The sequence below is a fragment of the Micromys minutus genome (assembly GCF_963924665.1).
Source record: "Micromys minutus genome assembly, chromosome: 13".
Lineage (NCBI taxonomy): Eukaryota > Metazoa > Chordata > Mammalia > Rodentia > Muridae > Micromys > Micromys minutus.
The window spans coordinates 12,659,795-12,684,300 of NC_137982.1; the positions used below are offsets into that span (position 1 = coordinate 12,659,795).

Sequence of the window (24,506 nt, forward strand, 5' to 3'; positions counted from 1 at the left end):
TAAATCTTCAACTCCAGAGCACGGCAGGGGGTCTCAGCCCAGTCCATCCAGAGCTCTACCTCTCACTAGTCTGAAAAATGGAAAGAAAGATGAAACCGTGTAACTGATTTTTTTAATGGTATTTTAAAAATTCAAACAGTTTAGGGAACTTTTTAGTTTGTTTACAATGTTAATCATCTTTCTTTTGCTTACCCCCAAAGGTACAGTTTAGAATTCACAGACTAAAAATAGCAAGTCAGGATTTTTTGAGATAAAGTGAAAAAGTGGTTGAAGAAAATAAATGCATAATTTGTCAGTGAATAAAGCTGTAGCTGTCACACATTAAACAGGCAAAGTTACGTGCTGGTGTTTAGGAACAGCTCAAATATGAAAAACCATGTTGTATTAATCTGTTTTAAGTCAGATTATTTTTACAGTTTTATGTAGGGTGGTGGTTTATTTTTCTCCTTAGGGACAGCTGACAGGAGTAAGAACTGTCCCTTATATTAGTGAGTTACATGTGTACAAATTGAAACTGCAAATTGTGAACACTGGAAAGCACCATTGTGACATAGACAAGGTAGTGATCTATTCAGGACGAGTGTCAGTGGAAGTCACTACGTTACTGTGAAACTCAGCCTTCCCACGCAAGTGTCAGACGTCTATGTTCCTGGGTAAAACTGTGCAGTCCTTGTAACCCAGGATTATTATTTCTTTGTAACTTATTCAGCTTGGTGAGTGCTTTTGATTTGATGGATTGATAACATAGTATAATATATTTACTTAGTTGGAAACAATTATTTCTTCTTTTTAAAAAAATATCTGCTAGATAAAACATGCACTAAAACTACCTGTACTGAAGTTTGGGAGAACTTTAGGTCCTTTAAAAAGTATGAATAACTGTTAGCTACATCTATGATAAAGTGTTGATTCTGGTTTACTTAGAAATGACAAATATTTAAAGTGTTAACATCTTATGAATGCAGTGGATTAATAGAATAAACATTTTGCAAAAAAAAATCGCTTGATAAGGATTATAAACTTATTTTTGCACTTAAACTGAAAAATACTGTTTTGTTTTCTCTAAACATGTCACAGATGTAGTTTCCAATTTATTAGTTTATGTGACTTACTGATGATCCATTACTTCGGGGTTGGTTTTTTGACAGTGCTCCCTTGAGCCCAGGGCCTTACGCAGACCCCATGAGTGTTACAGCACTGACCTATACCTCCAACTTCTAAAGGTCTGATGGAAACTAAAAAAATTCCTCTTAAAGAAAGCAAGCATATTCTTGATTTCTTCTCCAAATACTGAGTGTAGAAAATTTTTAAAGCATAGGATTTTTATTTGTTTTCCTCAGTATTTCTAAACAGCTCCCATGTGATGGGGGTGTGTGGGGAGGGGTGATGAACATGAATGTGTAATATATATTTGCAGTGCGTGTTTGGCAGTTACTTTATTGCAGTGTGTGTAAATGATGCCCGTGAGTTATGTGAAACCGGCTATTCCTCATCATCACTCTCCAAGTCACCTGGGTGGGCGTTCGTTGTACTCATACTATTTATTGGCTCTGTAGATGGGATTTAAATGCCGGTTTGTTCTTCACCTTGGCTTCCATTATCGAAGGCCCAAAGTCAGTAAGATGATGCTGACTGTATCCCTCAGTAGCACATCATCGTCCCCACTGCATGCAGAGAGCAGAATTCACACAAGCTCACGTTGCACTTCGTAGAGAAGGTGCTTAGAGGGGCTGGCATGGCAAAACCTTCTCCATCTTCTGTCTTGATATCTGTTCTTTAATCTGAATAACCTCAGTTTTGCCAAATATTCAATGGCGTTTAAAAGCTCTATCTACATTCTTACCCACCTGTATTTTGGAGACGGATGAAACCTTCCAATGATAGGTGTTTGTTGTCTTACCTGCGTATCTTTCATACAATCAAATGGTATGCAAAATTTTAATTTATTTTTAGTTCATAAAGTTAAGGTAGCTTCAATATTATTTCACATTCCTTTTTCTTTTTAAATAACCAGATTTGCTTTGCAAAGACTTAGGGGCAAAATTAAGTTAGTATCTTTCACTTAGGGTAAAGAGAACAAGAAAATATTATTTAAGAGTTAGGAGCACTTTGTCTAGTTTTGTTAGTTATGTATGGCCTTAATAATCAGACTCTTGGCTTAAATGTTCACTGGTTTTACTTTGACACAGTTGAACAGCACCGGGGTTTAGTTCCTGATGCTTGTGTTGGCAATATATGTTAACCATATTTTAAGAGTATCATTCTGGCTTTTTATAGAAAAGATAAAAATCAAACAGTATATTCCTTTTGAGGGTTTTTTTAATACGTAAATATATATAAATATATGATAAATTTTTTCTATTTTTTTATATTTTCTTACAATTTGGTGGCTATTACTCTAACTTTAGACTCTTTGGCATATACTAAGTAGCTAGTCTGGGCTTTCGAGAATATGCATGGACATTTCAGTTTTTATTAGCTGAATGAGGACATTTAAATTCTCTTAAAAGTCACCTGATTATTAAATAACAATGTTTATTTTTAAAACTAACAAGTTATTGTGTCTTATTACACGTTACACAGTCCTACAGGTGCGGCTCTGATGTCTGAGCTGTGGGCCCAGTGTTCTGTCTTACTTCTATTGCACAGAACACTGATTAGAAATATAGAGATGCGCATCGATGTTCTGTTACTGTGTTTCCAGCTGATTCAGGTGTCCATTGAGTGACGTATATTAAATGTTGGGGGCGTGGCGTGTCAGGACCAGTTATCTGGCTTCTGTTTTGTCCATAGCTTAGATTTGTTCAGTTGTCAAAACTGTCCCCCACCACCACCTCCCAAAAAAATGGTGTGACACGTACTCATGCATAAACTGTTAAAATGAGCATCTTTGTATTTGTATTGTTTTCAACATCACCACGGTGCTATGGGAAATTAAAATTACAAAATTAGAAAAAAATAAAATTATTGAAAAACAAAAAAGAATATATTTTAATTAAAATAGAACTGTATCACATCCCCCTTTCTTCCCTACAGCCCCTCCTAATCTCTCCTATTCCCTCAAATTAATAGCCACTTCCTATATTGTTGTTACATATATACTATGTGTATGTATATGTACCCACAAATACTTAATTACAACCTTAAAAATGTATTCGTATACTTTTACGCAAAAAATGCTGAAAATTTGTACATTTATCTTTTTTTTAATAAAGTGAAAAAATAAAATAAAATGTAACTGTTCTGCTGCTTGTCTACTCGTACTACTTCAGTATACATTTATTGAATGTAGGTTAAAAAATACTTAAGCAGCCACTATTCCTGAGAATGAAATAGACATATGAAACAATAGTGTTTTATGTATACATATTGAAAACTATACCTAGTTTTAGTGGGTTGCATTTATATATGAATTAGCTATCGAAGAAACATGGAGAAAAATAAAATATACCGAAAACAGTTTCTTTCAAGGTCTGCAAAGAATTATGTGCTGGAATTCTTATGAGGTGAACTTTAAATTTGAGGATTTCTTTTATAATATGACCATTTTCTTTTAATTATACCAATGGATTCATGAAGATGGGAAACCTTTCCATTTTCTGATATTTTCCTCATAGGATTGAAATTATTAACTTCAAATCTTTAACCCATTAAATGAGAGTTCCCTCAAAGTATTTTATATTTTTGAGGCCTTTATGAAGTCTGTTGTTTCCTGATCTCATTCTCAGTTGTTTCTAAATAGGAGGGTCACTGATTATTTTTATTTTTGGAATTAGTCATAAACATATCTACTTTGCCAAAAGTGTTTATAAGTTGTTGGAGTTTCATAATATATTTTAAAGTCACTTATGTATTCTATAATGTCATCAGTAAATAATATTTGATTGTTCCTTTCTAATTTGTATTGTATTCCCTTAATTGGCTTCAGCTATCCTTCATCTTTTGCTAAAGCTTCAAGTACTATATTGAATAGATCTGGAGAAAGTAAACAACCTTGTTTTTTTCCTAATGTTAGTTGTGTTTTACCTTGCTTAATGTAATAATCATTTATTGATAAGCTTCAATAAAACATACATTTTTATTAGAAAAAAATCCATGTGATATTTTGATAGTGGACAAGTTCTCTGACAAAATGAGGTAATATAGTCCAGTTGGTAAAGACTCAAAGTGAGGAAAGAACAGTGATGAAGAGAAGTGTGTGTGCATGAACAATGCCATTTCATGAGAACCAAACATATAAATGAAATGCTTGCTCCCAAAAAAACTGTGTCAAAAATTGCTGAAAGTGGATGAATATTTTAGCACTAAGAAGATACCTCATAGGTAAATGGGAAAAAATGTGGAGATTAAACTTGAGTTTTCAAAGTGCTTGGACGTGATGATGAGTCCTGAGATGGATAAGGCACCTACAGAAAAGTTTCCAAGTCATAAAACTCAGTAAGTAGGAGAAACAGAGATGAAGTCTTGGCTTGGGCAATGATGTTGAATGTGCCTAAAATCATTCTACCTCTTTAGGTGTGTCTAAGGTTCCTCTCATAAAGTAAAAGCATGAGTGTCCTGTAAAAACAAAGTAAAGCTGAAAGACTAACATTTGTGTATGAATATGGAATATAACCATCAACATGAACATGAAACTTTATTAAAAGATGCCAAAGTTTATGTCAATTTCTAGCCACCAGAAAACTAAGCCAAATCATTTTTCTTCATTATTGAGAGTTAAGATATTTTCTACAGTGACGCAGTTTAGTTTATTTTAGTCTTGCCTATACTTTGTTTTAAAAGTAAATATTGAACATAATTTAAAATATATAGAGTAGAAATTCAGTACATGTTCACATTAAAGTGACAAATGGACTCTGGGGTAGACATGAATAGAATTATGACTACTATTTTATTTCATTACTGGACATTTACTTGTTCATTGACAAGAATAAGTAGTAAATTTGCCAATTTATCATTGTCATTTTCTTTCTATGTGCACCAACACATGCTGTATGAAAGCATGGCACATTGTGCCTGAGTTGATCAATGTTTTTAAATCTTATCTTCATATTCCTTAAAGAACTCCAAAATCAGAGCACCCCAGGTGTGGTGACAGAGATATTATCTATCTGATAAAGATATATGAAGGAGATGTAAGTAAAGGAGGTCTTGTCATATGTGGGGGCTAGTGTATAATGTCCACAGCTCTGTCATAGCACAATATTGACATGAGCCAAATTAGGAGCAGCTTCAGTTTTGTAGGCTATTACTTCCTTTTATTCTCTAAAATGAGCCATGATCAAAATCATCCCAAGCACATTATCTTCCACCTAATATCTAAATTCAATCTACTCAGGAGTCCACCCTCCCCTGTCTCAATAGTCTGTGGAGGGCACCTTTTACATCCTTATTACGGAGACTATAAACAAATGGATTAGCCAATGGGGTAATGGCAGTGTACATTACTGAAGCCACCATGTCTTGATTTTGGGATTTCTGTGAGGGAGGCTGGAAGTAGACCCAAATGATTGTGCCGTAGAGGAAGCCAACCATGGTGAGGTGAGAGCCACAGGTGGAGACTGCTCTGCGGCGACCAGCAGCTGAAGGCAATCGTAAAATGGTGGCCCCAATTCGGGCATAAGAAAGTACAATAAGAGAGCAGGGGCCCAGCATGAGAAAACCACCCTCTAAGAATATAGCCAGCTCGTTGGAATGTGTGTCAGAGCAAGAGGCTCGCAGAAGGGGTCGGTGATCACAAAAGAAGTGAGGAAGTTTAACATTGCCCTCAGCATCTCCAGCCCAACACAGTGGCAGGATGAGTCCCACATGCAGCATGGTGTGTACTATGGACACCGTCCAGCTCAGGGCCAGTAAGCGGGCACAGATTTGTCGATTCATCACCAAAGCATAGTGCAGAGGGTCACAAATGGCCACATAGCGATCCAAAGCCATAACAGCAATGACAAGTGTATCTGTGACTCCAAATGCATAAAAGAAAAAGAACTGAGTCAAACAGCGGGCAGCAGGAATTGCTGGAGAAGCAGATGCCAGATGAACCAGCAGCTGTGGCAGGGTAACTGTGGATAGTCCCAAGTCTATCATGGAGAGGCCGCGCAGAAGATAATACATAGGTGAGTGGAGCCTAGAGTCCCAGGAAATGAGCAGTACCAAAGTCACATTCCCCAATATGGTAGTCAGGTAAATAAATAGGAACAATAGAAAGAGTAAACTGTGGGGTAAAACAGCCCTGGAGAACCCAAGGAGCAAGAAGATTGGAGAATGTGATGCATTGGGGGCACAGTTCATGATGAGTTGCAGTTGTGTGAAGCAGATATTAGGTCAAAGCCTAAATCGGGGGTCAAAGATTAAGGATCAGTTCATTTCTACCTAACTCAATAATGTCATATAAGGTCCTTAAATATTTAGTTTCTTCCTCTAAGTAAATGTACTAATTTTTATAGCTATTTCTCCCCTTATATCTTTCTAACCCATTCTAGAAGCTTGTTCCATCTAATCTACACACCTATATAAGTCCTTATAGGTACAATAATAAACCCTTCATTCATTCTCATATTTTCATGCAAACTTGTTTATCTCCTAACAATGGCAGTCATCATAAGATGAATACCTGTATCCACTGCTTTCAGCTCTTTGTGTTCCATCCAGACCTTACCTCACTGTCAACTTTATAACTTCTTCTCTCTGTGCCTGCAAAGAGAAATTTCAAGAAATATAGCATATAAAGAATTGGTTGCTTCCTACCAACCAACTTTTACAGTGAAATTTCTTGTATTGCCTTGAGATTACCTACTTTTCTTCTTTCTTCATTGTATTTTAGTTCTGCCAATATTATCCTGATGTACAAACCACCTGAAGGAATACCTGCCTCAACTCCCCAAATCCAGTCAATCTTTAATTTCTGTGTTTCCCAATGTATCTATCTTTTTTTAATCCATTACCACGATTTAATTTTTTTTTGGAATCTTTGATCATTACTAACTTCCACAGGCTCATTCCCAGTGTCTCTGAATAGCTGTTCTGATATATCTTCAACAGTGATTCCAGAGTAACCTTTAGACACATGACTCCATGACTAAAATACAGAAGCTTCAGAATCAAATCCAAGCAGTGTGATGTCTCTTGCATACACTTTCATTATCAGATCTCAAGCTCTCATTCTACACTGCATCTATCCAGCACACACTTTACCCTCATCTGTGAGCATCATGACCTCTCACACATTGTATATCTCTCTAGTTCATTGTCCCTCTCCCTCCAATATCTCTCTATTTCTCTCTCTCTCTATCTCTTTCCCCTCCACAACCTTCTCCTTCTCCTTCTTTTGCTTCTTCTTCTTCCTTTGTCCTCCCCTCTCCTCTCTGCCCAGAAACTAATTTATAGGAAATATTGTGATTATCATTCTTCTAAGAATACAATGAAAATACAAGGGTCTATAGTAAATGATAGATAGCAATGAATATGAATCTTGAGTAATAATATTCCATGTGCTTTAGAGTATAAGTTTTTACCTGTGTGATGCAGGAAATAGAAACTACCAAAGGAATCCTAGACATTCCATAGGCTAAACTTTCACTGACAGTGGTACACAACCAAGAATCAGTGAAGGTAGATTCTGATATAAACTTAGTTCTGTGTAGTATAAATATCAATACTCAAGGTGAGAAAGCATGTGGAAACTTTGGCCTTTTAGCCTTTACTACATGAGTTTGAAAATAATTTTCCATAGTAATTCAATTGTGGATCTATGCCATACATAGAGTGGCTAATACTAATCTATAAAGTATACTAATTCCTCAGACTAAACGATTAAAAAGGAAAACACATTCTGATGGGTAAACATATTGAGGTACCTCAGAGAAGCAAATGTAAGACTTATTGGGGACTTGCAGACTTTAAACTGCACAAAAAACCCATACCTGCAATAGATGGACAATGCCATACCCAGAAGACATTGTTTGTTAAATGAAAATATCAGTATCAAACAAGAGATATCTCCCTATGAGTTGTTAGTCAAGATCACCCAAGAAACACACAAAACATATGGGTTATTGCTGTATTCTTGGTTGCCCATTGTAAGACTCTGTTACCAACGACATGAGAGACTTAAATGGCAGGACATAGACAAATCAGTCATATCTGAAAACTCTATCTGCTAGCTAGTTTTCATAATGCCAGAGGATTATCACTTTTGTCCTATATTCACTTCCTTTCTCAGTCCCTTTAACTAGGGCCTCCACAAAAACAACTTACAATATTATGTTCAGCCTAAATTCTCAAAGATGAACTTACTGCTGACTAATAGTCAGTCAGAAGTTCACATACTTGAGCAAAACAACTGTTAGAGCAAAGGGCTGAGAGTTTGTTCTTATGGAAAGTGCAATGTGCAACAAAGCTGAGAGTTTTATATACTGGAGAGTTAGAAATACAGGAACCAGGAAGGATAAAAGGGATTGAAGAACAGATTATAGTCAGTCACACAAAAACCAAGAGTAAAGTTGTTGTTATCAAGCAGTTTCACACACAGTAAAACTTTTATTTTACACAGTGCTTGGAAAATAAAATCCATGCTTCTCAAATATTTAAAAGAAATGAGAAAAAATAGGGTTTTGGAAATGGTTCTTAAATAATATTTTTTAAAATTCCATATCTCTAAATGAAAAATGAGATTTTTAGAGAAGTACTTTGACTATCAGAATTTTTATATGGATGCCCAGAAATCAGTTTCACTAAATTAGTATAATAGGAAGTCACATACTATGAAAACTACTCACTTACTTATTCACTTATTTATTGATTGATTCATCTCTTTTACCATTATTGATTGTAAACTTGTGATAAGATAATGTGACAGCTCAACAAAAAGACCATAAAGAAGCCATAGCCTGAAAAGAATAGAGAATAAATGACAGATTAAAATAGTACAATGTATAATATCATAATCGTGAGTGCCTTAATTAGGGTTATACTAATGTGAACAGGCACCATGACCAAGGCAAGTCTTGTAAAGAAAAATATTTAATTGAGGCTCTTACTGGTTCAGAGGTTCTGTCTATCTTTATCAAGGCAGGATTATGGCAGCATCCAGGCATGGTGCAGGAGGAGCTAAGAGTTCTACATCTTCATCTGAAGGCTGCTAGCAAAATACTGGCTTCCAGAAAGCTAGGACAAAGCCCATTCCCACCGTAACACAGTTACTCCAATAAACCATGCAACTCTAACAGGGACACACCCTCAAATAGTGACACTCCCTGTTCCAAGCATATACAAACCATAACAATGAGCAAAGGGACATTAGATCTTACTTAGTAGCTGGTCTCATTTAAGCCTTAGATGAAGTAAATGGAGGGAATAAAGTCATGAAAAGATTGCTAAAGAGGTAACAAAATCCCAAGGCCTTACTTATTAAAACACTTCCAAGTGAAAACAAAATAGCTTTCTGTTTTATGCAGACAGCATCTGGCATTCCAAGTGAATGATGTATGGATGAAACTGAGTATATATGTGTACCTACTTGTCTGTGCTTACAGGGGAACGCTTTATGCAAATGATAAACCTTTTAAAAATTATTATTGAAATGCAACATTTACTTTTAATTGGTACATTTCCCTAAACTTTTTTTTCTAAAATCCCATGCATCTATTTGAGAAATGACTAAAACCATGTGAGTGTCAACAATGGACATGAAGACATGAAGAGAAGAACTAATAAGAGTAGAAAACAAAGAATGCAGGATGGTAAATGAGGGGGAAGTGAGAGATGTAAGGAGAGTATAGACTGAATATACACATTAAAGAAACAAAAGAACTCATGGTAGCCGAGAACGTCAACAGAACAATGGCGCACTAATAAAAACATTGTATTGGAAATTTCAAAAATTAAAAATAATTTAAACTTTCAAAAAGATACAAAACTTCAGTTAAATAGTAGAAATAAGTTAAATAAATTTATTGCATAACATAGTGACTAAATTAATAATAATGTATAACATTATTAAAAGTAATTTAAGGGAGTGGGGGTTTGCAGAGAGAAAACTGGGAAGGGGGAAATGTGAATAAATAAAATAATCAATAAAATAATTTAAGGTGTATTTAGTGTATATATTAAAAAATAAGCATTTGAAATAATATTTATATTAATTCACTTGATTAAACCACTTTGCTTGTAAACATCATGTTGAATATAACTACATAAAAATTTTACTTCCCAATTTAAGAGTTTTTAAAAAAGAAAAGAAAAGTATTCTGAAATAGTGAGAGGCAGAAATAGAATAAAGGTTGAGGCTGGAGAGATTGCTCAGTGGTTAAGACCTCCTGACTGCTCTTCCAGGGGTCCTGAGTTCAATCCTCAGCAACAACATGTTGGCTCAGAACCATCAGAGATGGGATCTGATGTCCTCTTCTGTTGTGTCTGAAAACAATGACAGTGAACTCATAATACACAAAATAAATCTTTTTTTAAAAAATTAGTGTTGAGAACTTAAAGGAAATTACGACTCAGGCAAAATGGTGATTTTGAGGAAATAAGAAGGACATGTGGACATTAAGTCACAAACTAAAAATGTGGACGGGATGGAGGGATAAAAAAATAAGGAAATGCTCATAAAAGGGTGTCGATAAAGGAGAAGAGGGAGCAAGAATAATAAATGAGAAAAGATGGATATAAAAACAAGGAAAGTTGTCCAATGGCAGAAAGGTGACTGAGAGAGAGAGAAGAAATGGGCATGATAACATAAAAGAGAGAAGATGCTGTTAAGCATAGGTGGATACAGCGTGAGTGACAGGTTATCAGTAAAGATGAGAGCCAGAGAGATAAATGTGATGAAAAACAAAGGTTACCTCCTCATAGCACATTCACCTGGTAAGGAATTTCTGACTGTGGACTCTATTAGTTTGCTGGTTGGCTGTTGGGATCTATCCATTGTTCTGAAGGCAGGTCTCTATTAGAGCAGAGGGTCAGGGCTAGTGAGACTGGGTGAAATTTAGCAGTTGTGTAGTCCAAGGGATCATCTCCCTAGTGCTATTAAAAGACGTCAGAGACAATGCTTGCCAACTCTTAAGTTAAGATGGACATGTTCTCAGAGGAGAGCTAAAAGAACTTCAAGTCTTTTCTAATGATACAATGCCACTGACCCTGATAGGTTAGAGGGGATTATTCAATTCCCAGGAATATACCATGCTAATTACCCTATAAATTACACAATAATCACATTTCTGACTTCTTATGATAGACATGTAATGCAAGAGTCCCAAGTAGTTTTGGATCCATTCTGAGACATAACACCTACAAGCTCTGTGGCGTTAATGATTAGTTAACATCTCAAATCTATCATTGTATAAAGTGTAAACAAAGCCTGGATTTGATGCATATGTTATGAAGACTATACTATTATATACTGAGTGTGTCTATAGAGACTGGAACCTAGTAAAATACTCAATCGTAGTTCATGCTTCTTTCTCTACTGCTGATACAGTTATTAGTTCCATGTTATATTTTGTTTTACATGGACTTTATGCTTATTATAACTAGTAAGACTTCAATGCATACTATCAAACCTTTGAAAAAACTCAAGTACTGACAAATATATATTCATATGATTTTATACCAAAATGCCTTTTAAAATCTGTGCATCTGTTTTTTAAATAATGTTGTAAGAAAAAAAAAGAAATATCTAACCAGAGTGAATTCAGAATTTTGAGGTTGGTTAAGGTTCACAGTGTCTGTTTCAGTCCTTATATTGAACTAGGTTTCTAGATGAAAGCATCTATAATAAATTCACTTCTATATCCAGTGCTGAGTCCAATTCCTGGCACAAAGCAATCCCTCAAGAGTAGGTAGCTAACTGGCCAGTGAGGAATAATACTTCATTAATCATAATACCCTGACACATGAAAATGCCTTATCTTTCTAATCATTCCCAACACATTGTTTACCAAGAATAAAGATTTACAAGATTAATTGTATTTTAATCTTTATTTCTTTTGCTTTCTTTCATCTCTGTGCAAGGCTGAAATGAATATCTAAAATCCCCTTTAAAAGAAACACATTTATCATTAATGCTGTGATAATATTAAAATGGGTCTTTAAATAATTATAAGGGGATTTCCTAGAATTATAATTTGGGTGAAATAAACACTATATTCCAACAATTAAACCATAAAGGCAGACATTCAGATACATTATGCCATCTCCCCTGGCAGCAAAAAAAAATGTGTTTATGACTCTGGTAACAGTTGTCAAGAAGTCCAGTTAATAAAATTACAAATTAAACATTCATATATTTATTTACCATGAAAACTGAACAAAAAACATAAAAATGAATTCACCATTTCTTGAACAGAACACCAATGGCTCATGCTATAAGGTCAAATATTGAAAAATGGGACTTAATGAGATTGCAAAGTTTCTGTAAGGCTAAGGACACTGTCAAGAAAACAAAACGGCAGCCTACAGAGTGGGAAAAGATCTTTACCAACTCCACATCAGATAGAGACCTAATATCCAAGATATACAAAGAACTCAAAAAACTAGACACCAGAGAATCAAACAACACTATTTAAAATGGGGTAGAGAGCTAAACAAAAAGTTCTCAATTGAGGAATATCGAATGGCTGAGAAGCATCTAAGGAAGTGCCATCAGAGAAATGCAAATCAAAACAACCCTGAGATTCCACCTCACACCAGTCAGATTGGCCAAGATCCAAAACTCAGATGACAGCAGATGCTGGCGAGGATGTGGAGAAAGAGGAACACTCCTCCACTGTTGGTAGGTTTGTAAACTGGTACAACCACTCTGGAAATCAGCCTGGCGATTCCTCAGAAAATTGGACATAGTACTACCTGAAGACCCAGTTATTCAACTCCTGGGCATATACCCCAGAGACGCTCCAACATACAACAAAGATACATGCACCACAATGTTCATAGTAGCTCTATTTATAATAACCAGAAGCTGGAAAGAACTCAGATGTCCTTCAATAGATGAATGGATACAAAAATTGTGGTATATTTTCACAATGGAGTACTACTCAGCTATCATAAGTAATGACTTTATGAAATTCTTAAAAAATTGGATGCATCTAGAGAATATCATCCTGAGTGAGATAACCCAGTCACAAAAGAACAGACATAATATGCAGTCACTGATAATTAGATACTAACCCATGAAAGCTCAGAACACCCCAGAAACAACTCTCAGACTATATGAAGTTCAAGGAAAAACAAAGGACAAAAAAAAAAGAAAATGAAAAACCATTATGCTTAATCTTTATACACCAAGAAAACTTTGACTAATTTCAGGTTACAACTTGTTTTAAATGTACCTTAAGCTCATTATAACTAGTAAGATCTTAATGCACACTATCAAACCTTTAAAAAAACCAAGTACTGACAAAAATGTATTCATATACTTTTATGCAAAAATGCTTAAAATCTGTACATTTATCTTTGTTTTTTAAAATAAAATTTTTCAATTTAAAAAAAGAAATTTTCAAACACTGTTTAAAGAGTATAGTAGCAGCAAAAATTACATACATTTGTAAAAAATAGAAAGTATAGTGGTGAAATTTATGAATGACTCATTACCAAAATAATAAAAAAATTAAAAAATGAAATCACCAAATGTTAATGTTAGGAAACACTAAATACCATTAAATCATTTTACCTGAAGCGAACATGAAATAATTAACTAAGACCATTCATAATATAACTGGTAAACACTTTTAAATTTGAAACTTAACTTTCAGAATTAAAATTTTCATAATATAGCTTTGAAATTACAATGGTAAAATTGTTTAATGCTACAAATTTGTTAATTTCCATTAATTTTCATAAAGAAAGATATGTTGGCCTGCTCCATGGCTTCATGGTCCTTGGATGGCTGGAAGAGAGACACAAAAGCACCACATCACACAGACCTGAAGTTCCTGAGCAGCCAGAGTATACACGCCCATGCACCCTGCCCTGTACCCCAATGGACCTGGGGCAGCTAGAAGACACCTAAGCACCCACCCCATCCTCATGGCAAGCACCACTAAAATGGGCAATTATGTAATGGAGAGAAGGAAAAGTTGGATTATGTGGTGAAGAAATGGGAGAGAAAATGAAACCAAAGGAGAAAGGTGAAACTAACAACTCTGTGGTGCTGAGGAGTGGCAGATAGAAGGAGTCTGGGCTACCACCTGAGGACATGGCTACATCTACACCCAGGTTGCTGCCAAAGGGTGTGCTGGGTTCATGGCCCTACCACAGCCAGAATCTGTGGCTCATGTGCTCATGTTTTCACAGAGCATCACCTGTGGTCAGTGGTCAGGGTGCTGCCTGAGACCATCCTGATGGCCAGAGCAAGTGGAGAAGATTGAACTGAATGCCCTGTGCTGCCCACCTGAGACCATGGTAGCATCAAAGCCCATGCTGCTGCAGGGACCATGTCTGGGTTAGCGGTCCTATCACAACCAGGGTCTGTGTTAATGTCTGAGCCCTGTGTTACCACAAAAAAACCATGAAGATGTCCCTAATCTGAGTGGTAGCATGAGGACGTTTAATGTCTGAGAACTATGCAGAGCTGACCCTCCCTGCATTGGCCATCACACTCTGGAAAGCTTGCCCCGCTCCTTGTCTGGGTAGCATAGGAGAGCTGGCTCTGGTGACACAAGATCTGGTGGACTGGCCAACTTAGCTTCTACCCTGGCCCAGATTCAGCGATTGGGTGCTCAGGGTTAGTCTACCCCAACTGCTTGAACACATGATGGGGCAAATTTTGCAGATCCATGCTGAGGGAACTCCATGACACTGGGCAGCAACAGGATAATTGAGAGGGGTCCAGGTGACGATCCAGTCTTGATCATGTAACATCAGATAGAGGTCTTAAACCGGACCAAAGGCTCTGCAGTGGGTGTTTTCAAGTGGACGTGTTTAGGGAAAGGGGTATGTTGTGTGATACCCTGGCACACCACAGTTTCCATGGAAGCATGTTAGGCTGGTTGGGTGCTTGCTTGCTTGCTTCTTTGGATTTTTTTTTGAAGGGAAGGTTGCATGAGTAGAAGACAGATAATGAAGGGATGAGATAAGTGGGATTAAGGTACATGATATGAAATTAACAGAGTCTATAAAAGGGGTTTTTTCCTTTTTTTAATTTCTACACTCCAGATTTTATTCCATTCCTGGTCCATCCTCTGACTGTTTCACATCCCATACCTCCTCCCCACATTCCCTGTCTCCATGAGGATGTCCCCACCCCACCCATCTTGCCAGACATAGAAACTCCCTGAGGCCTTCAGTCCTTTGAGGGTTAGGTGCAACTTCTCTGACTGAACCCTGATCAAGTAGTCCTCTGCTGTATATGTGATGGGTGCCCCTTATCAGCTGGTGTATACTGCCTGGTAGAGATCAGTAAAAAAGAAATTATTTTGATCTTACTAAAACTCCTTCCCCAAATCCTCCCTGCCCCACAACTCCCCTTTACCACATGACTTGGTGGTCCCCACTTTTTAAAAAAGGTCCATGGGCTGGAGAGATGACTCAGCATTTAAGAGCACTGGCTGCTCTTCCAGAGGTTCTGAGTTCAATTCTCAGCAACCACATGATATTTCACAAAAAATCTACAGTTGGAACAAATGCCCTCTTCTGGTGTGTCTGAAAAAAGAGACAGCATGCTAATATAATTAATAAACAAACAAACAAACAAACAAACAAACAAATAAATAAATAAATAAATAAATAAATAAAATCACCCCTCTTAGAAAACAAAACTCTCATGGGAGGAAATGCAAGGTCAAATAGAAGAACAGGGATTGAAAAAAAAGATCACTCAGAAGCCGCCTCACCAGGGGATCTACCACATATGCAGTCACCAAATCCAAGCACTATAGCTGATCTCAAAAAGTACTTACTGGCAGGAACCAGACAGAGATGCCCCCTCAGAGACTATGCTAGAGTCATATAGATACAGCTGAGCATGCTTGCAGCTAACCATCAGTCTGAACTCAGGGATCTCAATGAGGATGCTAAGAAAAAAAGGACCTAAGGAGCTGAAAGGGATTGCAACTTCATGGGATGATAACGTTATAAACCAACCAAACCCTCCAAAACTCCCATAGAGTAAAACACCAACCTTTGTGCACACATTGAGAGACCTATTGGTCCAGTTGCACATGTAGCTAAAGATAGCCGTGTCTGGCATCAATATGAGAAGAGGCTTTTATTCCAGAGAGGGCATGTTTTCCCAGTATAGGGGAATGCCAAGGCAAAGGGGTAGAGAGGGGGATCAGAAGGAAGTGCACCGATAAATGGCGCCCAAGTAGGACCCGAAGCCTAAATTCCAGGAGGTTGAGCGAGTGCTGTGCTTTCATGGGCCTCTTCTTTATGAAGCAAAGTGTGTAAAGGTTGCCATAAAGGACAAAAAAGTGAAGTTGGAATAAAAATTGGGATGAATGGGTGCCAGAAAGCAGAGTACTCAAATATGTGGACACCAATTTGCAGAAACAGCGAGAACTTCAAAAGGCCAATCAGGAGCAATATGCAGAGGGCAGAATGAGAGGGGCTGCTCCAGGGAAGAAGACATCTGGTCTGCAACAGAAAAACGTTGAAGTGAAAACAAAAAAGAACAAGCAGAAAACACCTGGAAATGGAGATGGTGGCAGTACCAGTGAGACACCTCAGCCTCCTAGGAAGAAGAGAGCCCGGGTAGATCCTACTGTTGAAAATGAAGAAACATTTATGAACAGAGTTGAAATTAAAGTAAGGATTCCTGAAGAGCTGAAACTATGGCTTGTGGATGACTGGGACTTAATCACCAGACAAAAGCAGCTTTTTTATCTTCCTGCCAAGAAGAATGTGGATTCCATTTTGGAGGATTATGCAAATTATAAGAAGTCTCCAGGAAATACAGATAATAAGGAGTATGCTGTTAATGAGGTTGTGGAAGGGATAAAGGAGTACTTCGGTGTAATGTTGGGCACTCAGCTACTCTACAAATTTGAGAGAGCACAGTACGCTGAAATTCTGGCCCATCACCCCGATGTTCCCATGTCCCAGGTGTATGAAACACCACATTTACTGAGATTATTTGTGCAAATTGGAGCGATGTTGGCCTATACACCTTTAGATGAGAAAAGCCTTGCTTTATTACTGAACTATCTACATGATTTCCTCAAGTACCTGGCGAAGAATTCTGCAACTTTGTTCAGTGCCCGTGATTATGAAGTGGCTCCTCCTGAGTACCATCGGAAAGCCGTGTGAGGGGTGTGCTCTCTCTCACTTGTGCTTGGGTCTCTGTAAACAGTTTGGTTCTTAGTCCTTCTCTTGTACAAATGATATACTTTGAAGACTGTTAGTGTATAACAGAGTTGATGTCTGTTTTCTGTTTAAACAGAGAAAATAAAAAGGAGTGATTGCTCCTTTTTTCTTTTTTCTTTTTTTTTTATTTCAAAGTTTTTACCAGTGTATCAGTGATGGACAACAGAGAGACGTGCTGTAGACAGTTTGCCTAGTTGATGAAGCTGCTTGTGAATGCTGGTGGTTCTGTTCCTTTGATACTACGCAGTTTTATAATATGTGTTAATGCTCTATTGCAAAATGCTCTGATTCCTAGTGCCAAAGGTTCACTTCAGTGTACATAACTGAACACTCATCCATCTGTGCTCTTTTTTTTTTTAATGGTGCTTAAAGAGCCCATCCTTTGCAAGTCATCCATGTTTTTCCTTAACATTTTATCTTTGCTCAATTGTTAAAGAATGGTGGCTTGTTTTCATGGTTTTTGTATTTGTGTCTAATGCATGTTTTAACATGATAGATGCAATGCATCGTGTAGCTACAGTTTTATGGAAAAGTCAATCTTGTAGGAGTTGTTTTTTAGATCTTCAATAAATTTTTTCTTTAAATTTCAAAAAAAAAATGAAAAAATAAAAAAAGAAGGAAGTGTACCTTTGTGAAGGCAATTGGAGGTGGGGGGAGGGAAGATAGGAGTGGAGCAGGATAAAGGGAAAACATCTCAAATGTAAATACAGAATATCTAATAAAAAAGAGAAAAAAAAAGAAAAGACCCAATCATGTTGTCCATATAGATTGCCATTCATTCACCAGAATGGGGTTACTCTGCTAGAAAATAAAATCTGTTTTTTTATTGGATATATATTATTTACATTTCAAAAGTTATCCCCATTTCTGGTTAACCATCCATAAGCCCTCTATCCCATGCACCCTGCCCATGCTTCTATGAGGGTACCCCTCCACCTACCTACCCCTTCTCACCTCCCTGCCCTGACATTCCCCTACACTGAGCCATCGAGCCTTGGCAAGGCCAAGAGCTTTTCTTCCCTTGACAACCACAAGGCCATCCACTGCTACATGTGCAGCTGGAGCCATGGACCCATCCATTTATACTCTTTGGATAGTGGTTTAATCCCTGGAAGCTTTGGTTGGATGGTGTTATTGTTCTTATGGAGTTGCAAAACTCTTGAGCTTTTTATTCCCTTCTCTAACTCCTCCACTGGGGACCCCTTTCTCAATTCAGTGGTGGGTTGTGTGCATCTGCCTCTGGAATTCTCATGATCTACCGGGGTCTCTCAGGAGACAGCTATATCAGGCTTCTGTCAGCATGCTCTTCTAGGTATCATCAATATTGTCTGGTTTTGATAGCTGTATTTGGGCTGGATCTCTAGGTGAGGCAGTCTCTGGATGGCCTATGCTACAGTCTCTACTTCAAACTTTGTCTCCAAATTTTCTCCTGTTGATATTTTTGTTTCCCCCATCTGAGAAAGACTGAAGCATCTACTCTTTGGTCTTCCTTCTTCTTGAGCTTCATGTCTGTGACTAGTATCTTCAGTAATCCGGGCTTTTGAGCTAATATTTATTTATCAGTGAGTGCATACAATGTGTGGTTATTTTTTTTTTTTTTGATTGGGTTGCCTTACTTAGGATAATATTTTCTTGTTCCATTCATTAGCATAAATATTTCATTAAGTCATTGTTTTTAATGACTCCATTGTATAAATTACTACATTTTCTGTATCCATTCCTTTGTTGAAGGACATCTGGGTTCTTTCCAGCTACTGGGTATTATAAATAAGGTTGCAAAGAACATAGTGGAGCATGTGTTCTTGTTATTTGTTGGAGCATCTTTTGGGTATATGCCCAAGAGTGGTATAGCTGGGTCCTCAAGTAGTATACTATGTCCAATTTTCTGAGGAATCACCAGACTGATTTCCAGAGTGGTTGTACCAGGCTACAATCCCACCAACAATGGAGATGTACTTCTCGTTCTCCACATCCTTGCCAGAATCTGCTGACAGATGAGTTTTTATTTTAGCCATTCTGACTGATGTGAGATGGGATCTCAGGGTTGTTTTGATTTGCATTTCCCTGATGACTAAGAATGTTGAACATTTCTTTAAGAGCTTCTCAGCCATATGATATTCCTTAGTTTAGAATTCTTTGTTCATCTCTGTCCTCCATTTTAATAGGGTTATTTGATTCTCTGGATTTTAATTTCTTGAATGCTTTGTATCTATTGAATATTAGCCTTCTACCAAATGTAAGATGGGCAAAGATCTTTTCCCATTTTTGGTTGCCATTTTGTCCTAATGATTATCTCCTTTGCCTTACAGAAACTTTGCAATTTTATGAGGTCCCATTTGTGGACTCTTGATCTTAAAGCATAAGCCATTGATGTTCTGTTCAGGGAATTTTTTCCAGTACCTATGCATTCTAAGATCTTCCTCACTTTCTCTTCTATTAGTTTGTGTGTATCGAGTTTTATGTTGAGGTCCTTGATCCACTTGGACTTAAGCATTGTACAGGGTTAAAAGGATGTATTGGATTGACTTGCATTGTTCTACATGCTTACTACAAGTTGGACCATCACCATTTGTTGATAATACTATCTTTTTCCCACTGGATGATTTTAGGTTCTTGTCAAAGATCAAGTAACCATAGGTATATGGGTTCATTTCTGGTTGTTCAATTTTATTCCACTGATCTACCTGCCTGTCTCTGTACCAATATCATACAATTTTTATCACTATGGCTCTGTAATACAGCTTGAGATCAGGGATGGTGATTCCCCCAGAAGTTCTTTTATTGTTGAAAATAGTTTTAGATATCCTGTATTTTTTTCTTATTTCAAATGAATTTACAAATTGCTCTTTTCAACTCTTGGAAGAATTGAGTTGGAAATTGGATTGGGATTGCATTGAATCTGGAGGTTAGTATTGGCAAGATGGTCATTTTTACTATATTAATCCTGCCAATCCATGAGCATGGAAGATCTGCTGTCTTCTGAGATCTTCTTCAATTTCTTCTTTAGAAACTTGAAGTTCTTTTCATACAGATCTTTAATTTTCTTGGTTAGAGTCATACCAACCTATTTTATATTATTTGTGATCATTGTGAAGGGCGTTGTTTCTCTAAACAGCCGGTTTATCCTTTGAATAGAGGAAGGCTACTGGTTTGTTTTAGTTAATTCTATATCCAGCCACTTTGCTGAAGTTGTTTATCAGGTTTAGGTGTTCTCTGGTTGAATTTTGCAGTCACTTAAGTATACTATCACGTAATCTGCAAACAGCAATATTTTGACTTCTTCCTTTCCAATTTGTATCCCTGTGACCTCTTTCTGTTGTCTAATTGATCTGTCTAGGACTTCAATTATTATTTTGAATAGTTAGGAAGAGTGAGCACCATTGTCTAGTCCCTGATCTTAGTGGAATTGCTTCAAGTTTCTCTCTACTTAGTTTGATGTTAGCTACTGGTTTGTGGTATATTGCTTTTACTATGTTTAGGTATGGGCCTTGAATTCCTAATCTTTCCTAGTCAATATGAAGGAGTGTTGGATTTTGTCAAATGCTTTCTTGACATCTAATAAAATGATCATGTGGGTTTTTTTTTTCTTTGAGTTTCTTTATACAGTCTAAATCTTGTTTTGCTGGAGTGTTAGGAAACCTACTACTTGCTGTGGTAGGAGAACTGGGTTCTGATGTTGCCAGGCTGTCTTGGTTTCTATTGCTTCAGTTCTTGCGCTCTCCTCTTGCCATCTTGTTGTCAATGATTGTAGGTGATCTTTTTGTTTCTAGCTGGTGCTTGTCTCTCCTGTGGGCCTGAAGGCTCGTGGCCTCAGGAGGGAGATTGCTCCTGGGTGTTCAGCTCTTTCTGGACAGGCAGTGAGTTCTGATGGCAGTGACTCAGTTCTTTCTTTGTGGGCTCAGATGTGAGAGCTCTTTCAAGGCTGTTCTGGGATCTCAGCCCTCTGCCCACAGGTCCTGAGTCTTAATGGTGGAAACCTGGCTTTTTCTCTAGGCCAAAAAGGACCCTTTTCCAAAGAACTCCATGCTCCCTGTACTCCAAGAACTCCCTGCATTGCCTTGCTGGGCAACTGGTGGGTGTGTGCATCAGACTCACTCGTGGTCCAGGTGGAAAAGTGCCTGTGCAGCTGATCTGAAAGCTCAGCCACCTGGAAGCAGATCCTGAGTCCAGGTGGTAGAGACCCGGTCCTCACTGTGGGCTGGAAATTACCCTTTCCCAGAGAACACCATGCTCTCTGCACTTTAAGAACTCCTGGTGTTTACTCCCCAGACCTGCACCTCAGGCTCAACCTTGGTCCAGGTGGAAAAGTGCCTGTGAAGCGGTTCTGGGAGCTCAGTTTTCCATGGGCAGATCCCAAGTTCCAAAGCTCTCTAGGGCTTTTAAAATGAAGGGGTTTTGGTATTTTTCAAAGGCCCTTTCAGCATCTACTGAGATTATCATGTGTTTTTCTGTCCTTCAATTTGTTTATATGATAAATTGCATTGATGTATTTTCACATGTTGAACAATCCCTGCATTCCTGGTGTGTGGCCTACTTGATCATGGTGGATGATGAGTCTGATGTGTTCTTGGATTTGATTTTCAAGTATTTTACTGAATATTGTTGCATCAATGTTCATAAGGAGATTAGGCTGTAATTCTCTTTGTGTGGTTTACATATCAGGGTGACTGTGGGATCATAAACAAAAGAGTTTGACAATGTTCTTTCCATTTCTTTTTTGTGGAATAGTTTGAGAAGTGTTGCTCTTTGAATATCTGGTAGGATTCTGCATTACAATTATCTGACTCTGTACCTTTTTTGCTTAGGAGAATTTTACTAACTGTTTCTATCTCCTGAAGGCTTACATATCAATTGAGATTAATTACCTGACCTTGATTTAATGTTGGTAAGAGATTTCTACCAAGAAATTCATTTATTCCATTTATATTTTCCAATTTTAGTGGTATATAAGTGTTTGAAGTAAGACCTAATGATTCTTTCGATTTCCTGGGTGTCCCATTTTCATTTTCATTTTACTTTAGATACTGTCTCTCTGTCTTTTAGTTTGACTAATAATTTGTCTAGGAGATAATCTTGTTGATTTTCTCATAGACCCATTTTTTTTTGTCTCATTGATTATTTGTATTGTCTCTCTGCTTCTATTTTATTGCTTTCAACCCTGTGTTTGGTAATGCCCTGCTGTCAACTCCTCTTGGATGTCTTTGCTTCTTTTTGTTCAAGAGCTTTCAGATATGCTCTTACATAACTACTGTGAGCTCTCATTACTTTTGTTATGAAGGCTCTTAGTGCTATGAACTTTCCTCTTAGTACCACTATCATTGTATCCCATAAGTTTGTGTCTGTTGTGCCTTCATTTTCAATGAATACTCAAAAATAAGTAATTTCTTCATTAATTTCTTCCCTGACCTAGTGGTCATTATACAAAGATTTTTTCAGTTTCTATGAATTTGTAGTCTTTCTGCTGTTTCTGTTACTATTGAATTCCAGCTTTAATCCATGGTTGTCTCATAAGATGCAAGGAGTTACTTCATTCTTCTTGTATCTGTTGAGATTTGAGTTGTGACCAAATATATGGTCAACTTTGGAAAGGGTTCTATAAGTGCTGATAAGAACGTATATTCTTCTGTGTTTGGCTAAAATGTTCTGTAGAAATGTGTTAGGTCCATTTGATTCAAAATGTCTGTTGGTTTTATTATTTCTCTGTTTCACTTATGTCTTGATGACCTGCCGATTGGAAAGAGTGGGTTGAAGAAGTCTTTCACAATTTATGTGTGGGGTTCAATGTATGATTTAAGCTTTAGGAATTTTTTTTTACAAATGTAGGTGCCCTTTGATTTGGGACATAGATATTCAGAATTGAGAGGTCAACTTTGTGGATTTTTTTATTAGTAACAAGTAAACATCTTTGTCCCATTCAATTAATTTTGGTTAAAAGCCTATTTTCTTATTTTTATTGGTTATTTAATTTATTTATATTTCAAATGTTATCCACTTTCCAGGTTTCCCCTCTGCAAATTCCCTATTCCATCCCTCATACCCCTGCTTCTATAAGGGTGCTTACCTACCAACTCCTACATCACCACCCTACCATTCCCCTAGGGACAGGGAAATTTTTCTGAACAGAATACCAATGCACTATTCTCTAAGATCACAGATGGGACCTCATAAAATTTCAAAGCTTTTGTAAGGCAAAGAACATTGTCAACAGGAAAAAAAAACAGCAACCAACAGAATGGAAAAAGATTTTTGCCAATCCTACATCTGATAAAGGACTAATATTCAATATACACAAAGAACTCAATAAATTAGAATCTAGAGAATCAAATAATCCTATTAAAAATTTGGGCACAGAACTAAACCAAGAATTCTCAACTGAGAAATATCGAATGGTTGGGAAGCACCTAAAGAAATGTTTATCATCCTTAGTCATCAGAGAAATGCAAATGAAAAACAACCCTGAGATTCCACCTCACACCAGTCAGAATGGCTAAGATCAAAAACTCGGGTGTCAGCAGATGCTGGCAAGGATGTGGAGAAAGAGGAACACTCCTTCATTGTTGGTGGGATTGCAAGTTGGTACAACCACTTTGAAAATCAGTTTGGCAGTTCTTCAAAAAATTGGACATAGTATTATCTGAGGACCCAACATTACCACTCTTGGGCATAAACCCACAAGACACTGCAACATCTAACAAGGACACATGCTTCACTATGTTCTTAACAGCCTTATTTATAATAGCCAGAAGCTGGAAATAACCCAAATGTTCTTCAACAGAGGAAGGGATATATAAAATGTGGAACATATACACAATGAAATACTACTCAACTATTAAAAACAACAAATTCATTAAATTCTTATGCAAATGGATGGAACTAGGAAATATCATCCTGAGTGACTTAACCCAGGCACAAAAGAACACACATGATATGTACCCACTGATAAGTGGATACTAGCCCAAAAGCTCGGAATACCCAATTAACAATTCACAGACCTTAGGAAGCTCACAAAAAAAAAAGACCAAAGTTTTAATTCTTTGGTGCTTCTTAGAAGAAAGAACAAAATACTCATAGGAGGAAATATTGGAACAAATAGTGAATTAGGGACTTAATTAAAGATCATCCACAAACTGCCTCACCTGGGGATCCATCCCATATGCAACCACCAAACCCAGTCACTGCTTACTGGTAGGAGCCTGATATGGATGCCTCCT

General features: G+C 37.2%; 1 protein-coding gene and 2 pseudogenes across 3 annotated transcripts in view; 1 reads left to right on the forward strand and 2 right to left on the reverse strand.

Annotated features, from left to right (window-relative positions):
• The window catches only part of LOC308428840 (olfactory receptor 1J21-like), a 4,105-nt pseudogene extending 1,426 nt beyond the window's left edge, over positions 1-2,679 (reverse strand). Inside the window, exon 1 of the transcript in view lies at positions 2,637-2,679. The product of the transcript in view is annotated as an olfactory receptor 1J21-like (transcript). The remainder of the gene's footprint in view (positions 1-2,636) is intronic.
• Positions 2,680-5,334: 2,655 nt separating this feature from the next.
• OR1B1 (olfactory receptor family 1 subfamily B member 1) lies at positions 5,335-6,288 on the reverse strand (the record flags this gene model as incomplete). Its single annotated transcript, XM_080927062.1, has 1 exon — positions 5,335-6,288. One exon carries the CDS (start codon positions 6,286-6,288, stop codon positions 5,335-5,337), a length of 954 nt encoding a protein of 317 aa, XP_080783188.1.
• A 9,998-nt stretch (positions 6,289-16,286) lies between these two features.
• Positions 16,287-17,238, forward strand: LOC308428552 (mortality factor 4-like protein 1; annotated as a pseudogene). The gene has a single exon. The product of its transcript is annotated as a mortality factor 4-like protein 1 (transcript).
• The last annotated feature ends 7,268 nt before the right edge of the window (positions 17,239-24,506 follow it).